The 22,154-nt window shown below is 42.3% G+C and overlaps 1 protein-coding gene across 2 annotated transcripts in view; it reads right to left on the minus strand.

The window, feature by feature from the left end:
• ABTB2 (ankyrin repeat and BTB domain containing 2) overlaps positions 1–19,957 on the minus strand; it is a 131,985-nt gene extending 112,028 nt beyond the window's left edge. For both annotated transcript variants that reach the window (XM_010117045.2, XM_086750167.1), the window contains exon 1: positions 18,825–19,957. In XM_010117045.2, the coding sequence (XP_010115347.2) occupies positions 18,825–19,689 (865 nt within the window). In that variant the 5' untranslated portion in view covers positions 19,690–19,957. The remainder of the gene's footprint in view (positions 1–18,824) is intronic.
• Positions 19,958–22,154: the final 2,197 nt, after the last annotated feature.

Raw genomic sequence — 22,154 nt, forward strand, 5'->3', positions numbered from 1 at the left:
TGGAGACGCAAACAGGAACATTTCTCAGGTCATTTTGAGGGAGTTGGCGATTGAGCATAAAGACGAGAAGCCTGCTGTAACCTCTTTCCCACCGATGTGCTCTGTCTAGCCAGAGAAAGCAAGGGCCCCTTTCTTGACCTGTATTGCATATAGAGCTTCTCTGTGGCAAATTTTCAGCCTGAACCCGATTTCAGGTGGCTATGTTCAAATGAGCAGAGCTGTCTGCAGTGGCACATGGGAGAGCAGGCAATCCTGGCTCTCAGCCCTCTTCAGCTTCTGAATCTTTGTGCGCCAGAGATGAAAGAGCTGGTCACATCCGCAGAGTGGAGCGCGTTACTTACCAAAGATAACATTTTACTCACAGAACGTTGTGCACTGAGTAAGAAAGTGCTGAAAACGTCTGTGTTTCTGTAACGTCAGTGTGTGTTTAAGAGTCCCCTCTGGATAATCTGCATGTAAATGAGGCAACATTAGTTGCAAGTATCTCTGAAAACTTAAACTGGCTACACATTCTGAAAGTTAAGTAAAAACAGAACCATGGGAGAGAACCCCTAATTACCACATAGCGAGGGTACTGATTAAAACCATCAGGGCAGGGATCCTGTGTTTCATTAAATAAATACACCAAGTTCAGCTTTATTGTTATTTTAGCTGATGAAGGAAAAATAAAGTCTACCTCCGCATGCATGAAATGACCTAAATTCAAAGACTCACTGGCAACAGACTTAGAGTGGTGCAGGATTTTTTCCCTAATGTTTGTATTTAGTAGCTCACTACAGTTTCTCAGGTTAACATGAAATGAAGCACAGTTAACCTCTGGCATTTTAGCTTTCTATATAGAGCCATTTCTTTGGATTTCACATTGCAGGGTGTAGCTAATAAATGCAACATTGGAATAATATTTTAATCATTTTTTGAGCTAAATGGAGAGAAGAACTAGAGAGCATTTTGGTGTAATAGACACCACCACCTCATTTATTCCCTAGCTTATAGGGGATTTTGCTGCTTTCTGGCTACTGCATTGAGTATTCACAACTAATTGCCAAGAGCTTGAACAAACAACCTTAGTGGGGACATTTCTGGGTAGCAATTTCACAGAGGGTTTACTTCAATTAGAGAAAGACAGACATGAATTTGTATGTAGGGAGTAAGTTTCCTCTTGCTCATAGCAAACCCATTTTAATTACACTGCTGAAGACAGATCACCACCATTTCCTGGGGTATACCAATACTTGAAGTCTATATCTCATTGGTAAATAAAATATATTAGTCTGGATTATCTCTGCTGACATTTTCTGAGTAAGTATGTCACAAAAAGATGTTTCTACTTTCTTTTCCCAGCCTCAGAGGGGAGCCTGCAATCAGAACCGATACTGCTGGCTAATGAGATCCAGCCTCTCTGAGGAACCTTTCCACAATAATCTCCACATTTTCAAGGAAGTGAAAGTGACAACTCCGATCAGTTATTTTGACTAATTACTTTACGAGCTCAAGTTTTGTTAAGATCTTTGTTCAAGAGCTGAACAAGTTTAATACAGAGTAACTTTCAGCGTCCTAGTCTCCACCTCACACTCTCTTCAAAAGTTTTTAACCTAGAAGTAAAATAGGCAAAAGATGGAAGAAAAGGGAAGAAAAGCAGTGTGGGTACACTGGAACATCTACAGTCACCAGCATTGTTATTTCAATTGGTATAAAATTCTCTTCAACTGCTTACCTATATTAGTCTGTTAATTTTTGTAGGTAAGTTCTGGTTTTAGGGGTTATGTAAGGCTAAGACATAATCCAGCTCCTGTTTTCCTGGGCAGCTGTGTGTAAGGAAGAAGGGGCAGCTAGTGCTGAGCCACATTTTCCAAAGAAATATTGAATGAGCCTTTGGTTCGTGAATGCTCCACATCATAATGCAGTAGTAGAGAAACTAAAATATTTGCTTCTCAGTTCTCCACTTGCATAGAGCAGAGTGACTCAGTTTTCCAAGTACATATGGGCAGCATTCCGGTACATGCCGGCAACTTAAAAAAACAAAACAAAACAAAACAAACAGTCAGTGATAAAGAATAACAATGCAAATCTGCTGTAACAAACAGATTGCACCTTCCCATCTCCTAAGTTTAAAATGATCAGGCAGGTTGTGCCTTCAACACTGGTTGTGGAGAGAGGAAACAAGGAGAAAAGGAAAAAACAAAACAAAGCAAAAAAAAACAAACACAAAACTGAGACTGGATCTCAGGCTTCACAGACAGACTTCAAACTCTTGATTTGGAAGATGTGTCTGGACAGTGAAAGTTCTGATATTCTCATGTACTGCAGTAACAGTGACACCATAGCTCTAAGTCAGTTGAGAGAGCTAAAGGAGTTTGCAAGAAGCGTGTAGCAATATTCGACTGGCACTCAGAAGGCTTCAGGGATGTTTTGTTTCCATTTTAAAACATCAGAAACAGTTTTGACTGTGCAAATGGCTACAAGGGAACTCAAGAACCACTGCTTGTGGTAGCAAGAAGCTCACTCCCTACAGATGAAGTCATTTCTCTTTGGAGACTCCCTAGAGCAAGTGATGTCTCCGTTTCATGCTCTGGCAGAAAGAAAACTCTGCATTTGAAACCTCTTTTTTCCCATACTTCTTCACCGTGCACAAAGCCACAGTCTGGCCCATAGCAGTCTGTCCAGCCTAGGACTTCAGCAACACCAGGACACATCCCTCTCAGAGTGGCTGGAAGGAATAAACCTGGACTCTGGCAGCCTGGGCTCATTCTTGCTTTTGCCACAGGGGCATCATATGACACTTCATCCTCCCACGCTTGTTTCTGTCCGACCGCACTGCAAGGTCTCTGGCTCAAAGATGATGCCTAATAAAGTCTAGGCATCAAAGCCAGGGCAGGCATGCTCCAAAGACAGGGTTTCCGGGTGTTGGCATGGCAGATCAGCAAAGATCATGTGATACTGCCATACAATGCGAGGCATTCTGTAAGTGATGAGGGACAGGACAGCCACTAACAGCAAAGCATGAATGCACGGTCACAAGGCGATGTAACACACTTGTTTGTGAAGTTCTTTCATTCACTGCTATTTAGATAGTCTCCAAAAAGGTTAGAGGCATCATTAGCTTCAGTTAACACATGAATTAAAAACAGAGACACAAAAGAGAAAAATCACATGGCCAAGAAGTTACACAACAGCTCAGTATCACAGAGAAGCCAAGTCTTCAGAAAACAGACAGGAGTCAGAAGACCTAGGATTGCCAGCCGCTTTGGAGAGAGCCTCCCGATTGCTGCCGCCTCCCTTCTGCCTCTCCATCTCTGGAGCTCTGTCACTGCTTCCCTGCACCCTGCTTGGGCAGAATTCAACAGCAGTTTCTAACCAGAAAGGCTTTTCCACGCTCAAGGTGAGGCAAAGCTGATGGTAGACCACATAACGTATAGTACTGTATATTATGTCTACAGTATTATTTTGACAGAGCAATAATGAGCAGACAACACAGGAGCCGATACTGGGGTCCATGTTGTTTAATATCTTCATAATCAGCCTCAGCAAGTTTGTGGGTAACACTGTTTTAGGTTCCTCACTTCAAGAGACATGCAGATAAACCCACAGAGAAACCAGCAGATGTTCTCTGCCTGAAAATGGCCACAGACCTACAGAGCCTAGCCTTCAGGGAGAGGGCAGGGGAGCTGGGCTTGTGTAGACTGGCTAGGAGGACATTAAAGGCCAATTTAAAAGAAGCCTACACCTGTTTGAAGGGTAGCTACAAAAATTATGGAGTCAAATTCTTTTCAGGAGCGCCACGTGGTGCACCAAGGGCACCGGCCACAAACCGCGGCTTGGGAGTTTCAGGCTTGGCATTAGGAGAACCTTCTTCACTTAGAAGTGAGCAGGTTGCTCTAAGAGACTGTGGGATCGACCACACAGACATTTTCAAGATTTAGAGAGGCAATGCTATCGCTTACCTGATCTAGTTCTGGCAGGAGTCCAGCTACAGGTGAGAGATTGGGCTAGATGATCTCCAGCAGCTCCTCCTAACCAGCATTTCAGTGATTCTAATGTGACCAAGTAGTTACACAGTGCAGCTGAGATATCCAGCTCCCAAAGTATTCGTTTATATTCCTCCTCTCACTCCTTCCTAGGTCTAATTCATAACCTTACAGCACTTTCACAATGAATGAATCAAAGATACTTAAAAAAATAAACAACAACAAAAAAAAACAACAAAAACCCTAAAACACTAAGCTGTGAACTGCTAGCCCATACAACCTCCTCGATGTCAGCGTGGATGCTGAATGTAACAGAGCACGTATACATGACATTAAAAGAAGAAAAAAAACCAAACAAACAAACAAAACAAACAACACTACAATATCTATATGAAACACTCCATTCCTTTCTTAAGTGATGGTTTTGCCTTAGCTTGTCATAAGCTGAGGAAAAGACAGGAGCAAAGGGAGGGAGGAAGCACATCATTCACTGCCCATAAAAATAAACCTAATATTCATTACAGGCCTGAACATTTTGAGTAGAACAAAATACTTCAGCAACGCTTAATGCCTTCAACACCACTGCCTGCTCTGTCTGAATGTTGTTACCAAAGAGTAGCTGATTACTTGCATTAGCAAGTGGAGGCCAAAGAATAATGTGTCCCAAAGCAGCCAATTGGAAAGAAAATCTGCCAACAGCTGTGCGATGGCTGCACAACAGTTGTGGGAAAGCAGCGCAGAAGGGTCAGATCCTGATCCATTCCATCACTGCATACTGAGACAAGCTCTACTGCAGACAGAAGCCATTATAGATGTAAAACAAGCTCAGAGTCCAGTCCACAATCTACAGGACAGACAGTAGAATACAGCTCATTAGCATAGCTATACAAATGCCATTATTCAAGCAAAATTATTACTACCGTTGCTCGCGACATCAGCTCCTCGCTGCGCCAAGCCATGCGTATTCTAAGAGAAGACACAATTCAAACCCCAAGAGATCTTGTTCTGGTTCACCTCATGTATGTCTGCTAACCGTTACACCCAATTAAGGCTGCCAGTTTTATGAACTCCTATATATTAAAGAACACCACAAACCTAACTGTACTCTCGTAATAAAAATAAAATGCGGGTTGAGTATCTCCCTTAAAAGCTGAATGAAAAGCTTGATTCTGTGGTCATGATTACATTTTTGGTTTGCAGGAACAGACAATCGCATTATGCTCCTGTGCAATCACAGAGCAGGTTTCTGACCAAATCATTCAATCTTTTTTGAAAGGTTCCTCCACCTCTAAACTCATCTAGGGTTTAATGGCTGATCCATTTCCTCACAGCACTCAAAAATCTCAGCAACAACATGATTACCATGTAGTAAGCTCTTCTGATACCGTTACACGACACAGGGGATATATAAGAAAGACACTGTGCCAAGGAACTTGAGTCTAAATTCTCTTGTAAAGTGAGCGCTGGGATTTTTGAGAGGAGGGGAGATGGAGAAGTTGGTTTATTTTTCTTTTCCCCTCCTGAAGGACTTGCAGGAAAGTGAGGGCTTTTGTGTTGGCAAGGATTGAACAAAGAGAAGTAGCAGCTATCCCAGGACAAAAATTTACACATGGCAACTACAGAACAAGATGAGAGTTCACAGCAATGCTTTATTTGTGCAGGTATTTATATGAGCTGCTTCTAAAAATGAGTAAAACAAGAGCCAGTACTTCAACAGAAATCTGTTTTGGTTTTGCTCCCTATTACAACTTTATTTGATGCTCTTAACCTGTAGATCTGAATACATAACTTATCTCTTTGCATCCCTGCCATTCTGAAATGAACAATACATGCAAAAAGGGTTTTTTTATTAAATAATAAATTAAGGTCAAGCTAAGTGATTAATGGGTTCTTTAACGTGTTACGCTGAGTTTGTTCCAAAATAAGCAGCTGCTTTATATGAACTGCTTCATTTCTCTTCAACAGCAAATCACAAAAAGTAGAAGAAATCACTCCCACACGAGTCTTTTAAAGCTCATGTTGTTCATCACGCAGAAAGCCCAGGACGTAACCTGTTGTCCCTGAACAGCAAAGCGTCCTCAGATGACCCAGTCCTATACAGTGAATACTAAACATTTTTGCAGATACTAACTCCTTTAGTAACAATTAAGAAAATGGCAAGGTTGAGAGAGCAACCGATTCCTAATTCATATGCATATTCAGACAGAAGAGTCAAATTAGAATTTGTCTATCAATCCCTAATTAAGACAAATCAAATACAACTTTTCTGTAGGCTTCTACAAATCCCTGTGGGTGACCAAGTCAGACGAAGTTAACCCGTGCAACTTTCATGAATATTTTTAAGCAGAAATATTTTTATGTCCCCCACCTCGAACTGGCTCAAGGGACTTGACAACAAAAAGATCTTGTACCTCTAAGAAAACACTGATTGAAAATACAAGTGACAGTAGCTTCTCACAATTGTGGAATATCAGAAGGAGCCATAAACCCACAACAGATTGTTCAAATCAGCCTTGCTCAATCACTCGAGCACTCCTTTGTTATGTATTCTCATCAGAGAAATACTTGGCAGTGTTCACATGTAAATCATCATCAGCTTTTTGGATCACCTCTTTTAATGTAGAATCAGCTCAAACTTTTCAGAATTATGATGTTTCGCTAGAACGCTTTTCAGAAATACAATGAGCTGCTGCAGACTCAGGCAGATGGCTTGGCTGAGATAGTTTGCAATTTGAAAATTGTCTCCAGTCAGATTTTATGTAAAATAAAAAAAAAAAAATTAAATTCAGCAAGTCTTTTTGAGATTATATTACATATTTTAAAAGCAGCAGTTACTGGAAGGGTCATGAAAATAGACCGCCTCATTCACTGATCCCAGCCCCAGGGTTAAACGCTACCTGAGTTATTTGATTTCTAAATGGGATTAATTGGTAGCTTCAGTCTCATTCTTGGCAGATATATCACCATCACATCCAGCAAGATTTGGCACCATAACATGCAGACCTCACCTTGTTCCTGTTCACAGTTCTGTTCTTCTGTGCAGCTGAAAGGGGACTACATACACAACAAGGTGGGCAGGAAGCAGTTCTCACAGCCAAATAAAAGCTACGGTTGGAAAATGCCTGGAGAACAAACTACCCTCAAATATGGTTCCCTTCAGTCAGGGCTAAAAACCACAGATGGGCCTGTGAGAAAGTTTTAGTTCAGGTTTCTGCCACAGGAAGATTGCTGAGCTCCTATTCTGACAGCCCGGAACGTGTCACTAGCATGACGCTCAGTGTTGTTTTGTTGTTATTTTTAGTTAAGAAGCATCTTCTACACAAGGATTAAATTAGCAACTGATGGAGAAGTTATTCTCTCCCATCATCTGTCAAGGGAGCGTAAGTTGGCCAGTTGCACACTACTCTTCAGACCTCCAGAAGCTCTGTAAACACTGCAGTTCGTTACCTGTAGGTTATTAGGCTTACTCTCTCATTGACAGGTAAAAAACCGGCTTGCTCTCCCGAGCAAGTCACCTCAGCATTCCCTGTTTCAACCTATAGTTCAGAGAAAATACATTGATAACTCTGCCGACACGTCGAGACAAAACTCTACATGGTTACCTCACGTGCGTCGGGGCCTGATTCTCCACTGCTTTACTCTTCTTTCAGACCCGCGTGGCCAATTAAGTGAGGGCTGAATCGGGCCTCTCGTATATAAATGGATCATTTGAAGTGACACACGTTACTTTACATGGAAAAAATTCAAGCTTTTAAAAAATGAGCATGTAAAACATAAAGAGACATTTTAAGTGCGCACGCGCAGGCTCACACACGAGCCAGTTTTCCTTTGCGCTGCCTGTTCAGCAGAACAGATAGCCTGTTCTCTGCCTCTCTTTTAACTGCAACCCTTCTACTAGCTGTGTGTATTTTGGACCCTTTCCCATCCTACCATGATTTCCTGTCTGAGTCTGCAGCCCATGGCAACAGCAGAAAATTGGAGTGCGGGCTCTGCAGATGGTGGTACGCCAAATGCCCCGTGCCAATTTAGCATCTTCTTCCATAACATACGCATTATCTAGGTCTTGGCTATATGGCAAGAGTTACCTTCAGGCTAATAAATCATATTCATTTTAATTTACAAATTTTGCGTGCCTTAGGGAAGCTCTGGCCTTCTGCAGCGAGCATAAAAACCCACAGTCACACAGCCTTACATATACATCATCATACTATAAAAGGAATATTATATTCTGAAGTGCCGTCAAGGTAGAAGAAAATTCACAGTTTTATCGCTCAATTTCAGCGGGTCACACGTCACTGTGACTGTTTAAAAACAAAGCAAAACAGTCTCCTCTCCAAATTTATGGATGTGCAGCACATACATCATCCCATAAAAGAACCTATGGCGAAAGCTGCGTGTCCGCATGTCTGCAACAAAAATCCGAGACCCAAGATGATGTTCACAGGGAGAACGTGCCAGAAACAATTCCAGGGTTGCTTTCCATCAGGAAATGTAGTGTTAAACACGAATCTTCCTTGAGTGGCTTTAATAAGAGACTCTGCATCCAGCATTGCCCTGAGAGAACGGGGTTGGGGGGCGATGGGGGAAGGACACAGGTTTTTCAAGGAATAATATTAACCAGAACACATCAGTCACCCGCATCGCACTCGCTGGCGTGACTACAAACCTACCTCAGTGCAGAGACGCTTTAAATCCCCCCTGCCCCCAGCACACACGACAGGATATCCAGGTTTTCCATCGAATGACTGGTGACCATCAAAGCTTCTCCCACCTCAAGGTGTAAAGCCCTGAAGTTTATTACAAAGTACTAAAACAAAACAACCCCAGACAAACACGTGGCCTGAATCCAAGCAATTTCAGCAGAAGAGCCCCGGCAACTGCTTCAGAAAGAATCTGGTATTTTCTGATAAGCAAAATCATTCCTTTGCTATAGTGAGGAATCACAGACTGAGTCCATCAGCCACTGCTTTATTCCATAATGAAACTCCCTGGTGTCTCTCAGCACTGGTAAATAAACTCGCTCTATTCCCTGCCCCCCCCCACCCCCTCCGCCTCAAGCCTAGTTCACAACTCTGATCCATTTTCTTGATTTTCTGCCTCTCTCTTCTTCTACCGACACCACACCAGCTAGAAGCATGATGCAGAACCAAGAGATTCACAAACCTATTCTGGATACCAATCAAAACCCCATTAAAGCTAATGGAAACTATTCCTCTGGCTCCAGCAAGATTAAACTTTAAGGTAAGCAGCAATTCTCACACGGATTATGAGCTTGTTTTCAGTGGCAGTTCATTGACAACAATCCTGACAAATTCCTACTTGATGATCTTACTATCATCGCCCTGAAGTATCTTATAAGCTCAAACAAAACTGATACTCAAGCCAAAATTTCCACATATACTGCCAAAGCAGAACAGAACTTTTCATAACACTTGTTGGGGACCAAAAAAAAAAAAGGCCATAGACAAGCTTTAGAAGTCTTTATATATCGACAACAGAACAAAATGTTTATTAGAAACAGCTAATAAAGATGATATGCCTTGGTTGCTACTATTACAGCTTTCCATCTTCTTCCCTCCCCTCTAAGTTAAACTGTCACTTCAGTGGAAATATCAAGAGACACCTTACAAATTTGATGTAGTAACTGAAAAGTACCAGAAAGCATACTAAGACCTTAATAAAACTGTATCAGTTCAACTCTGGAGTGATTTTTATGTTCTCTAGACTACACAAAACTGACAGTGCAAGTTGAGCACAAACCAGGGTGGAGGGAAAATAATATTCAAACCCAAAAGCAGAAATTCAAAGTGCAATGAACCAGAAATTATATCCGCCTCCACAGAGGAAATACATTTCACGATATACTATCTCATATTATTACAACATACATCCACTCCAACGTTTTGGTTAGACCTCAGGAAATTGCACAAAAAATGAAAAAGAAATAAAAAGAAAATCTCTCAACCATTTGTGATGCAAAAATAGATGAGGACAAGTTTACAGCAGTCACCAGTCCATTAACGTTTTACTGCGTTACTGATTCTTCCCAAACTCAGCACACAATAAAACACTCCAAGGAGACGCATCTGAAGTCAACGCTCCAGTGTAACGGTACAGAGGGGCGCTCTCCGCCTGCCTGCGTGCGTGCGTACCTACCGCAGAAACACCACACCTGCTCAAGCCCCTGCTCCTCAGAAGCCACAGCAGCATCCTCGCACCGCTTCCTCACCCAGAGAGGGCTGAGACGCACCCTTTCAGATTAAGGGAGGCTGCAGAATCGTCAGTGGATCATCCAAGTGGAATCAAAGAGTGAACTGTCTAAAAGCAATTGGAGAAGTGGGTTTTTACTTTCATCTAGGTTTGACATGAGTCTGTGCTGCATGGAGTATTGGGTAGTTACTGCAATAAAACAAGCAAACAAGACATTTATTTCTACTAAATTCTATTAAAACATCAAAAATCCAAAACAGTCTGAAGAAAGATTATGAGGCAAAACTGGGCTCATTCCCTGCTTTAGTTGTTTGCCAATATTCAGGTCTTGTCCTTCAGCTAAAAGGGTAGCGTGCTTTACTCACAAGCAGTAAAATATAAATACTAGGAAAAAAAAAAAAAATCTATTCACTGTCATCTTTGACTTAATAAGGAAAAAACACAGAGCTATATAGGATCAAGAAAATAATAGATGATTATGCCTCTGCCTGGTTATCTTTTTAATGTGTAAGTCTCAGCATAAACATGCAGTCATGTTTTCTTCTTTATTCTCCAGGACCCAGGCAACAGACTGCAGACTGGGCTAGAAATGAAAGTAACAGAAGTATCCAACATGGACTGTAATGCTATAAACACCAAAGAATGGGACAAGCAGATTACGTCTTCCATCGTGTTCCTTTCCTCTCATCCCCGAAATATCATAAACAACATTTCCTTTGATCTTGCGGAGCCCCACAGCAAATTTATCAGTTGTTATAAATCTATATGCATGAATTGAAAAGCTGGCTTGAAACGTTTATTTGGCTTCAGTTCCCAGTCTCTAGCCCATGATTATACCACAAATACCCTTAATCATCTCAAGCACTTTGGTGTCGCTACACAAAAACTACAGCAATTACTTCAGCACATTTTCCACAGTTTTCCTCTTTTTTTTGCTTATGTCAAGACTTTCATTTCTTGGACAGGGAGAGCCAAATGCAGTCTCTTGACAGAGTGCTGTGGCACTTCAACGCTACAGAAAAGCATCACTTTGGTCACTTGGAAACTTCTCTAGCTGCGTTCTAATTATTTTTTTTATATAAAATAATAATAATTAAAAATAATGAGGGCTTAGATTTGAGTTTCATAAACCTAGCAGAAAGCTTGTCAAATAGCTGACTTGCTACTTGTGCATAAGACGAGCAAACAAATGGAGATGCGTATTCTCACTGTAAGCCAGCATAGTTAGCGTAGAGAGAAAGCCTCACACGAAATACATGAGCACGTACACCGACCTAAGATGATTGAGAAGATGTTTTATCTTTTACTGTCCCCATCACTCCACAGCCTGAAAGCACTTCACACCAAGGACTGAATGAAGCCTTGCAGCATCCTCCAGAACCTGGTATTTCGCTCCATACAGATGTGAAGCACATTAAGTAGCCCGGTGAACATCAAACAAGTTTTAAGAAAGAAATGGTCCCGGTGTAATAGTTAAACAACCAGAACAAGACGGACAAGTGCTCAGGCTTACAACCAACCTATGAGTTGTCTGGGTCGAACCCATACGAAGAACACCTGTTAGTTTTTGCTTGGCTGACAGGAAGAAGGCAAGGCGAGTACATTCACCGCAATCCCTGTGACCAATTTAATGATTCCCACAGGTCACAGTCCACAACCTCAGCTCTGTCAAATGTCTATTTCAAAGCAATGTTTCGTGTTAAGATCATAGTAAAGACCAACCCAAACAAGTGTCTCCTAGAGGACCACCACCAAAGATATCAGCTAGACTATCATTAATGAAATCACATCACTAAAAGGTTTTGAGCAGATGAGGAGGAAGTTTACAATTCTAATGGACTTTCATCTGCAAGTAACACATAAGTAAGTAGATTTTCATAGACAAGGATTTTGCAGCTCAAAATTCCATTTAACTTGAATTTTAAAGAAGTGAGCCCTAGTTTCCACTGCTGAAGACAGTAGCAGTTACAGCATACGCTTCCCTCAGAAGTTACTTTCACACTATTAATTCTGTCCCACATACTCCACACTCACAAAAGCTGCAACCACCACCCCAGCAGGCCAGGCAGACACTTTAATTACAGCTTGACAAACATCCCTCAGCCGTGCCCTGCCCACGGCAGGCCTGTCCCAGCACCGGTCTCTCCTGGCTCCAGTTGCCAAGCACACCATGTCACACCCGCTGCAGCCCAGCGTTTCCTAAAGACCAGAATGAGCTCACAGGCCCAGCTTGGTTTGTGACCTAAGTCAGAAGGCAAGTCTGGATGTGTTTGGGTGAAAGGAACAAACCTTGCAGCATTTGTGCATCCTTTCCTCTTTCTATTATTGCTTGCTTTGGATAAGGCTTGTGCTGCCAGCAAGATGACTCCATTTAAAAGGCTCTCCTCCCTCATAAACACGCAACTGTGAATCCTTAAATTGACTCAGTGCCCTCTCCAAGGTCTAGCAGGTTTGTTTTTTGGTTTTTTTTGTTGTTTTGTTTTGGTTTTTTTTTTAAGTGTAGCTCTTGTTCTGTAAGGAAAGGAATGAGAATTCTGTTGAAATATTTTTGTCCCAATTTGTAAATTAAGAACGCATGAAGCCACCATTGTACTGGTTTCAGCATTGCCTCAGGCTTGCTTAGATTTAACCAAATGTCATGTTAGGCACTTATGTTCAAAATAACATGTAAATTAATCCCACTAAAACAAGAAGAGCATCAGAAATGACTGCTACTCTCTTGTCCATCTGCCTGAATTCTCATAGTTCAATGTGAGAAAATGGACATTTTTTTCTGCTGAGCACTGGAGGAGCAGAACTTAGAGAAGTTTTTCTTAACCCCCAGAGTGTAAGACTGCAAAGCAGGACTTCTGAGCCTGTAACAATGCAAAAATGTTTATAAATAAGGATCATAAATATTTACTTGAAAAGCTTAGTATTGACTAAAAGCAAAATAAAGAGCTAAAATGTAAACGAATAATTATTTTCATCTTTTTTCCAAACATTCAGAAGAATAAATATTGCTGAGGGATTTGCTGGGCACTGATGAGTATCTATCGGCTTTATTGTGTTTAAAAGTCTCTGTTTCTCTTCTTTTGAATTCTGCTGGCACAGTGGACAAACTGCTGAAGATAAACATCTGTTCATTTTACATTTTACTTTAAGAAATGACAACATACCAGCTCAGTGAAGATCACAGGATTAATATTACCATTGGCCTTATTTTTCCATTTTCTTGCATTGCTCTAAGATGAGTTTCTTTTAAAAATTAACTTCTAGTCCAACATTAAGATCTTGGGTTTAAGCTCCCAAGCGCAAACGGGCACTTTTGAGCTTCCTGAAGTTACTGAAGTGCTTGAGTCCTAAGCCAATGTTCCTCTGCAACTTGGTAACTGTGTAATTAGTGAATTTTATAGTCTATTGTAAATAAGTATATCCAGTACTTTACTTACATTTCATACAACAGAGCGCTTTATAAGCTTAAACATCTCCCTTGCAGTGTTGCATACCCAGACATCACAACACCAAGCTAGGGAAAGGGGTAGAAAAACGGAACAGAGAAGGAAGGAAGCTCTACATGGACCATTTACTAGACTAAACTGAATCACATCAGGTGCATCAGCAGAAATAAATTACAACATGAAAACATTACGATAACATTAATACCCAAAGATTTTTCAGTGTAAAAAGATCTTTCATCTCAACCCCACTACCAAAAGACAATTTATTCAAAACTCACTGTCACTCTATGTTACTACTCCGTTTAGTTTTGGAATAGCCCCAGATTAGGTAGGATTAAGATTTCAAACAGCTAGAACATTCACATCATCCATGCAAAGCAGAGGCAATTTGTAATGCTAGAGATCAGTTAGGGAAGTTCACTGACAACCATCAGCTCCCTCAGATCACACGAGTTTAGGTTTCAGATCACGTAAGAGATTAGGTGGGGTGCATGAAAAAAACCCCACTCTGGTGGCTCAGCCACCTTCAGAAAGGCTACCTGACAGTACGCTGCAAGACCTTCAAACTGGAAACGAGACTATCACTGAATAAAATACATATACATACACACATAAAACCCACTATAAGGCAAAAATAAGCATTTTAGCTTTACTTGATCTACCCTTTAGCAGAAGCAAGATGCATATCTGCAGATGTTTGTGTTTTTAATTGTGCATCTAGTGGCTTGCGTTTGTAGGAGAGGTGAGCGTGTACATACAAGCACTAACATTTAGGCTTAAAGAATTTGTCCCTGTGGGTTTGTGGATATAAATCCACGCTCTTGAACATGTAGAAGCACACAAGATATGCTGAGGGTACATTTGTAGAGAGGTGAACAAAGCCATAGTCTGAATAGGATCAGAACTGCAACCAGCTCATCTAACATGGGAACATGCGTGTAGGTCTATTTTGTTTTTTTTTTTTTAATGATTTACAAGCCACCTGTGGTACCGCTGTACTAGCCTTGTATTTCTACTCGGCTTAGTTTATTGATCACAGCTCTCTTCCCCATAGTGCACCCCTTCCAACACGCATTTTTTTCATGGAATAGTTGTGAAGCTGATATACTGTTAAAATTGATGAGGCTCTTTACGAACACACCAGTTTGTTCAGTTCAGATAATAAAAGGACATTCTATTTATTGAAATGTAGTAACTTTTTTTCCATGCTGGATTTGAGTACAGTACTGTGACTACACTGAAATAAAAAAGTTATTTTAGACCATTTTGATAATTGTAAAAAGGAATTTTTATGATGGCATAGCTCTAATAATCCTCAATGCTAAAATCAGCTATAGTTTTTAATCTGTATGACTGCAGTGAGAATTAGAAAAGGCAATGGGAAGAGTTAGTAATACTAAATCCAAAGTCCATGCTTGACACTTGGTAGAGTGTGCTGCAGCGTTTAGTATCAGAGAGAAGAAAATTCACGCCTGGTCTAATGTTATTGAGTCCAGATCATTCCCTCCCACCATGAGGAAAGGTTACACTTCCCCCCTCAACCCCTTTCTAAAAAAAAGAATGTCTGAAGACCCAAGTAGAGCTTATTTCAGACTCTGTTTCTACCACTCATCAGCTGAGAACAGGCTCATTTGTGGATTAGTTTGCCCACAGTGAACTTCAAGTGTCTTGGCTAAGAGGTATGGGAAGAAGCAGTGCTAACAAGTTAATTCCACTAATTCCACTCCACCTCGCTTTTTTTTTTTAAAAAAAAAAAAACAAAACAAAACATCTGTCACCACTTACATCTACAGAACACCAGGATGTGCTGATGCATTAAATAGCACAGCAGGTGTATTGGCTGCCGCAGGAGTGTTCGGCAATAACCCGACGGTTCAGTACAACACAACTCCTGCGGTTAACGCGGCCGTAATATCAAAACGTATTTGCAGTGCTGACAGTTCAGATGCTAATGAACCGTGCACCAGTCAAACACAGCCACATCAAGTAAAAAGAATCACATTTCCAAGGTAAGTTCATACTTCTCCTCGTCTCCTAGCAAACGTTTTAAGTGAGTAGACTCTAATATTCCAAATGAGCATGTTTCAAAATCAAAATCCCTGTGAAACTACCGGATGCATTCTCTACTCTGGTTGTATCAAACAATGCATGTATCTCCATCTAATTAAAAATAGAAAGTGAAACATGTATTCCAATTTACATTACTTTTTTGTTTTACTGCCCAGTAGCTGTTGTTCGGTAGCCGCTTATTATATCCGCTGCTTTTGTTTAATTTTCTTTCCAACTTGCATTGCGTTACTTTTGCAACGTCCCACCTAGACTCCGTCTGAAAAGACTTAACACACACGGAGAGCTTTACAGAACTCCTCATGGCCACAAGCCATCAGATGACATTCCTCCTTCCAAGACAGAGAGACTAATTCCAAGCATGATGCCAGAACTCTCACTAACAGCAGAAAATGTCATACAGAAGCAGCAAGTAGTTGATTAAAGAAGAGCTTCACAGAAAGGGTGAGTGAATAAATAACCCACAGATTGTTATTTATTTAAAAATAATATTAGAATTCCCCTTAAGCATTTACAGAGTTTTAAACTTTACCCTTCACACACCAGGTGTTGATTAAAACATGGTTGTTAGAATACAGAATATTAATCTTTCAGCCTCCAAAGCCTTAAGAACAGCAACTGGACTACTGTCTTTGGTGGGAGATTAGTCACTGAAAAAAAAAAATAAAATAAAATAAAAAAGTCTAAACCTCAGCCTCTTAAGAATTTATGAAGATTTATGTATTTACTTACTGCTTCTTAGACTCCAAAGAAGCATGCTATCCTGATATAATAATGAAAATGGTATTCCATAGATCATAATGCCAGAAAGGTCCATTATGATAATCCAGCGCAATCTTCTGCATAGTACGCCGCCACAGATTTCATCCAGAGATTACAATGCTTGACTGGAGTCAGAGCGTAACCTCTAAGTGCTTTTTATCTCCAACATCAAACTTAGTGCTATAAAACAAAACCCAACAAACATACGCCAAGTTCACCATTTACGAGTACTCCGTTAAAATGTTCTTACTATAAAATAAATAAAAATGACCGTAAAGTGCGTTTTCCTGTTTCTCATACTGGAATAAATCCAATTATTTTACTGCTCAGATTTAAATTAATGTAAAAGACAAGATCATGTAAAAGCACTGTGAGGAATGACATGAATACTACTAATTTACAATTCCTACTGGGAGAAAGAATAAAGAAGTTATTTCAAGCTTTTTGCATCCACATAAAACCATTTGTCATCTTACAACTGCAAGAAAAGCCATTTAGAAGATTCACTGACTTGTGTCAGGTAAAATACTAGTGACAGACTGTCAGAGGAAATCACAGGATACCTTCATGTGTGGGTTTATTCAATTTTCTGACCTAAAAAATGCATTAAATTATTGACGGAATTGATCTGAAAGACAAGAACAACAAAGGAGGCAACAGAAGCCAATCCTTCTGTGGCCAGGGACTGCTTGGTATTACGCTACACAGGCGTTATCATAACTGACCATTTGGTGGTTTGAATATTTATAAGCATTTCCCTGCACAGTCACTCATGTTTCCATTGAAAACCAGCTTCCATTCATTCATTGCAATTTTCCCGAGAAGATTTCTCTTAAGGAAAAAAAAAAAAAAAAAAAAAAAAAAAGTGACAAGTGGTTTGGCAGAGGACAAGACATCCCCATACCTCTACAGTCTTCCATCCAACAGCTCCGAGTTTAAAAAGTAGATGTCTGTGTTTGACTTTTAAAGTTACAGTTATGTCTTGTACCAGTGCCAAGAGCACATCCCAAAGGGCTCCTCACGATTATTTCACATACATTTAGTAACGCTGTCAGTGGGGAGAGGGCAGATAGAGTGCACAAGAGAGGTTTTGTGAGCACCGTAGCAGCAGCCATCCTCTTACGTCGTAATGTGAACCAGGCTGACCCGATGGGGCAGTCACCGCACCTATCTGCTAGCGATCTGAATAGCGACTTTATTGCTCTGGTGTAGGATCACTGCAGGAAATCAATGCACCCAAGGAGCAGAGGCTGAGTCAGCCCTTCTCTGAAAGTATTTCATTACTCATGTTCACTTCAGGTAAGCTGTTTCCTCAAGTAAAAGAGTAGTTTTTCTTCGTGTCTCATGATGAGATTATCTTTGGAAGAGGACCAAGCCACTTGGTTTCATAAAGAGTTAAATCAGAAAGGTATTATGCATGGAATATCTGACAGTGAGGCCAGCAAAAGTCACAAAACTGCGTGTGGTATGCAGAACAGTTTTCTAAATTGAATGTTTTTCTAAGTTTTCCATGGAAAAATATGGTACTCCTCAGTGTGACAATGCCAAATAAACAGTGCAGCTTCTTAACAGGACTGTCATGACTTAAGCCTTTCAAATTGCTCCTCAGTCTCATAGGAAGACGCCAGCATTCCTCTATCTGCTTACTTGCTTAACTGCTCAAAAAGTCTGTTTTCCAAACAAATTACAGAGGGAAGTACCCTAATGCTATGTTATTCTCATTACCGAGGCACCATCCTACATATTCGCTTTGGCAAGCCAAGCACAAGCTCTTGTTTACCGCACAAGTGCAATTACAACACAGGTTTCTGCTAAACTAGAAAAAAATCCAAGTAAAGTTTTTGCTCAGAAACTGAATTTTACTACCGCAAAGGAAAAAAAAAAATAATAATGTTGCTTTCCCTCTCCAGGCTGTATGTAGGAATAGCATCTTTAAGATGAAACTTAACTGCAAGATACTCATTATAACGTAAATTTTGTTTAAAAACAATAGTGGTATTTTCTGAAGAGCAGCTTGTAAAGCATATTTCATCTTATACTTCCAGAGAAGCATGTTTACGTGCCAGTTCTAGGAAAAACGCTCAAAACAGCAGCTGGTAGAAAGTCAGGAGACATTTGTTAGGACAGTGGAGCTTGGAGCTTCCCACAGCCTCTGCACCTTTTATAAAACTGGTTGACCTGAAAAATAAAGCAGGATCCTTCTTGCCCGGTAAAATCATCACATCTACTGTATGCACACACACAAACCACGATCAAGATGAAATACAGATGAAAATAAAAACAAAACAACAAAAAAAAAAATCCAAGTCCATAGAAATCAACTATTCTACTGTAAAGCTTGCTGGTATGAAAATTAGCAATCGTAAGAGCTGGATCTTACCGTTAGCATTTTTCCCACAGATGAGGTGCTCGTAAGGTTGCAACACTCCCCAAAGTTCAGCATCGTTGTTGATAACCATCTCCAGGATTTCAGCCGAGATCTCCCCTCCTCCACCATCTGGGCTCTGACTTGCCAAAACCCTGGCCTTAATCTCTTCTACAAGGTTCTCCATGCAAGCGGTTAAAGAGATGGCTGCGTACTCGTGGATCCTAACCGAGATCCTCGTGTCCACCATCCACCTGAAAAACCTCCCCACTGAAAAGGTGAGGCCGCACCTAGCCGATTTACCTTTCCTCAGCCCGTCTCCAGCGCTCATGCTGTACAGAGAGAGGGCCTTGACGGTCGCCAAGACGCAACTTTCCGACAAGGACCAGCTCTGGATCAGCTTGATAGCGCTCTGCACCTCAAACCGGGTGCACTTGGAGTGCAGCACGCTGAGGCGCTGAGCTTCCCGGGAGACCCTGACCAAGGCGCGTCTCAACAACTGCGAGAGCCGCCTGACAGCTTCCTGAGAAAAGGTTCTGGTCTGACCACCTCCCTTCCCTTTTCGGAGTATTTTTCCGATGTCTTCATCAGTCCAAGGGTATTCCTCGAGATCCGGCAGCTTAGGACACTTGGAGAAGATATCTGCGACCTCGGGGTCCTCCGGCAGAACGGTGTTCACGGTATCCCAGCTGTTATTCCTACTGTTCATGGAGCCCGAGTAGTACCACCAGTTGCCTCTGTGCTGAGAAGAGGTGAAGGCTTGGGAGTTGGACTTGGAAGAAGAGAGACTAAGGGACCTGCAGGAATCCCCTGCCCCATAACCAGAGTCCAAGGTTAAATCCTCCAGGGTCTTCAGAGTAGAGCTGTATATCCCAGCCATAGGAAAAAAAAAAAACGGGTTTAAACCAACCGCGAACAGGACGAAAGGTGAGGCTGCGACAGATCCCTCCCGAGCCAGAGCCGCCTGCCCCAGCGGGGATTTGCAGCAGGGCGGGAAGGAGCCCTCCCCGCACGCCGGCTCCGCCGAGGGCCGGTTACCTCCATCCCTCAGGGAGGCTGCGCTCGGCCATCTTCTGCCTGAGGGGCGGCTGGCGGCGGCGGCGGTTGGCGGGGTGGGGCGGGCTCCGCGCGAGCCGCTCGGCGGGACACTTGGCTGCGGCTCGCGCTCAACTTCTCGACCGCCGGGTCTGCCCGGCGCCCCGCACCGCCGCATGCAAACGAGCTGCGGGGTGAAGCGCCAATCAGCGACGCCGGAGGAGAGCGTCTCCGCCAGTGAGAGGCGAGCTGGGGCGGTAACATGCAAATTGAGCCGGGAAGGGCGGGGGGAGGGAGGGGCGAGGGGAGGTGAGGACAGGACGAGGGGGGAGCTCGGCCGGCTTTGCGGGACCGGGCGACAACTAGCGCTTGGCGGCCACCGGCCCCGCTTTGCCGAGGGCGGCTGCCCGCCCTGCCCAGCCCCGGGAACGGCGCATGACCGGGCGCTGTGGCTGCTCTCCGAGGGGCGAGGGTCGCCACACGCCTGACCCCCCGCCTGAATGGAGGATTGTGCGGGCGGCCGCGAAACCGGCGTGCCGGCTTCTGAAAGGCGCCTTTGTGCGGCAGTGTACACAGCCCTGACCTTGAACCGTGAGCTGGGTACGAAACGGAGGGGTCTGGTTTGTTTCTGCTCTCCCTCCCTCCCCCCCCCCCCCCCCGCCCGAGTCATGGTCCTGCCCAGGCCGGTGGCGCGGGGGTGCGCGGGCAGAGGGCGCCCCCTTGCGGCAGCGCTGGGGAGCGGCCATGGCGGGCGGCCCCGGCCGGGGGCAGACGGGAGAAGCCTCACACCTTCGCGTCAGCCTCTCACGCTCTTGTGATTTAACTTTTAGATGCAGTTTTCACCTCTTTCTACAAATAAACCTCCCCCAAAGGTCACAATTCCGCCGTCAAACCCCTAGGCAGGCACATTAGCAGGCCGTGGAGCCCAAAATTACGTTAGCCACAGGTGAGAGAAGGTAGCCAAGAGTCCATTTTGTTAACGCTCGGCCTCATTTCTCTCCTCCGTCCAGCAAACTGCAGTGACTGCCAATTTCTGTCATTCAGCATATTTCAAGCATTGATTTTTCGACAGCTTTCTTATTTACAAACACAGTGTTTTTCGGTTGTATGAGGCCAAAAGGCTTCACCTGGAAGCAGTCTGAATTTCTAACAAGTGGGCTGACAACCCATTTCACAAGGCAGCCACAAACATGCCAAATGCTTTGATATTTTTTGTTGTTGTTAAAAAAGTGCCTAGAAAGGTGCATTTAAAAACTCGAAAGCGAAATATTTCAGTCACACTCATGGAGCAGCAATCTATTGTCACTTCCCCTGAATGAGGGCTTGCAGCGGAGGAAGCAGAAGGGTTGTACTTGCATACAATCTGACCTACAGCGCGGTGCCTTCCTACAAAGGCTGCAGCTAACGAAAACTTTGAGCAGATGTTGCTATTGACCACCTATTTGCATGGCTGGCAATTCACCGTTCACAGATTTCTCTCCTATCTGGGATACGAGAGATTTCCTACTGCAAAAGCATAATGCCTTACGGGATTTCATTTTGTATTTTTGTACTGCAGTATACATGTTCCTTAGTGTCAATGAAAAATATACCAGAACTATTAGAGTTGAATGAAAGACTTCAAAAATTGTCTCTTCTACTTAAGCACTGCTGCTCACAGGATCAAGCAGCTTCTGTTTATACTAAAAAACAAAGTAGTTAACAGGACGTACTAACTTCCCAGTAGCTGACCCTCAAAACAGCTTTTTTTCAAAAACATGACATCTTAATTTACCTTTCTTAGATCTAATCCCAACTATAATTCAGCTCTTTGCTTTCTCATAGCTTCTCCTCATGAAAGCATGGACATGAAACACAAATTCTCTAACAAAACCACACATAATTCTCTCAGTCAAATTTATTTAAAAATCTTAACACCTCAACACTTTCTTTGTGCTCCACTGTCAGTTCAGAAGTAGGTATTTTTACTTCACAATTCTAATACCTCACTCTGTTGTTATTTCACAGATCAAAGCCGACTCTGCTGTTTTGTCATATTTTTCAGGCTTGAGCACTATTTAAGAGTTTCAAGCCCAGCGAAGACAACCCAGCTGACAGCGCACATGGTAAATAGGTATCTGAATGTAAGACAAGGCATTATGAATTCAAAGTACACGGTTTTAAGTCTCATGCATTCAGTATTCAATACACTAAAAAAAAAAATAGTAATTTTTCCACTCTTATGTTTAATACTATATATTAGGTACTATTGACTACTGTAGACTTCTTAACCGTGACTTTTGGTAGGTTACCATGTGGTGTGCATCCCTC

This window comes from Chlamydotis macqueenii, chromosome 5 (genome assembly GCF_036417535.1).
Source record: "Chlamydotis macqueenii isolate bChlMac1 chromosome 5, bChlMac1.mat, whole genome shotgun sequence".
NCBI classification, from domain to species: domain Eukaryota; kingdom Metazoa; phylum Chordata; class Aves; order Otidiformes; family Otididae; genus Chlamydotis; species Chlamydotis macqueenii.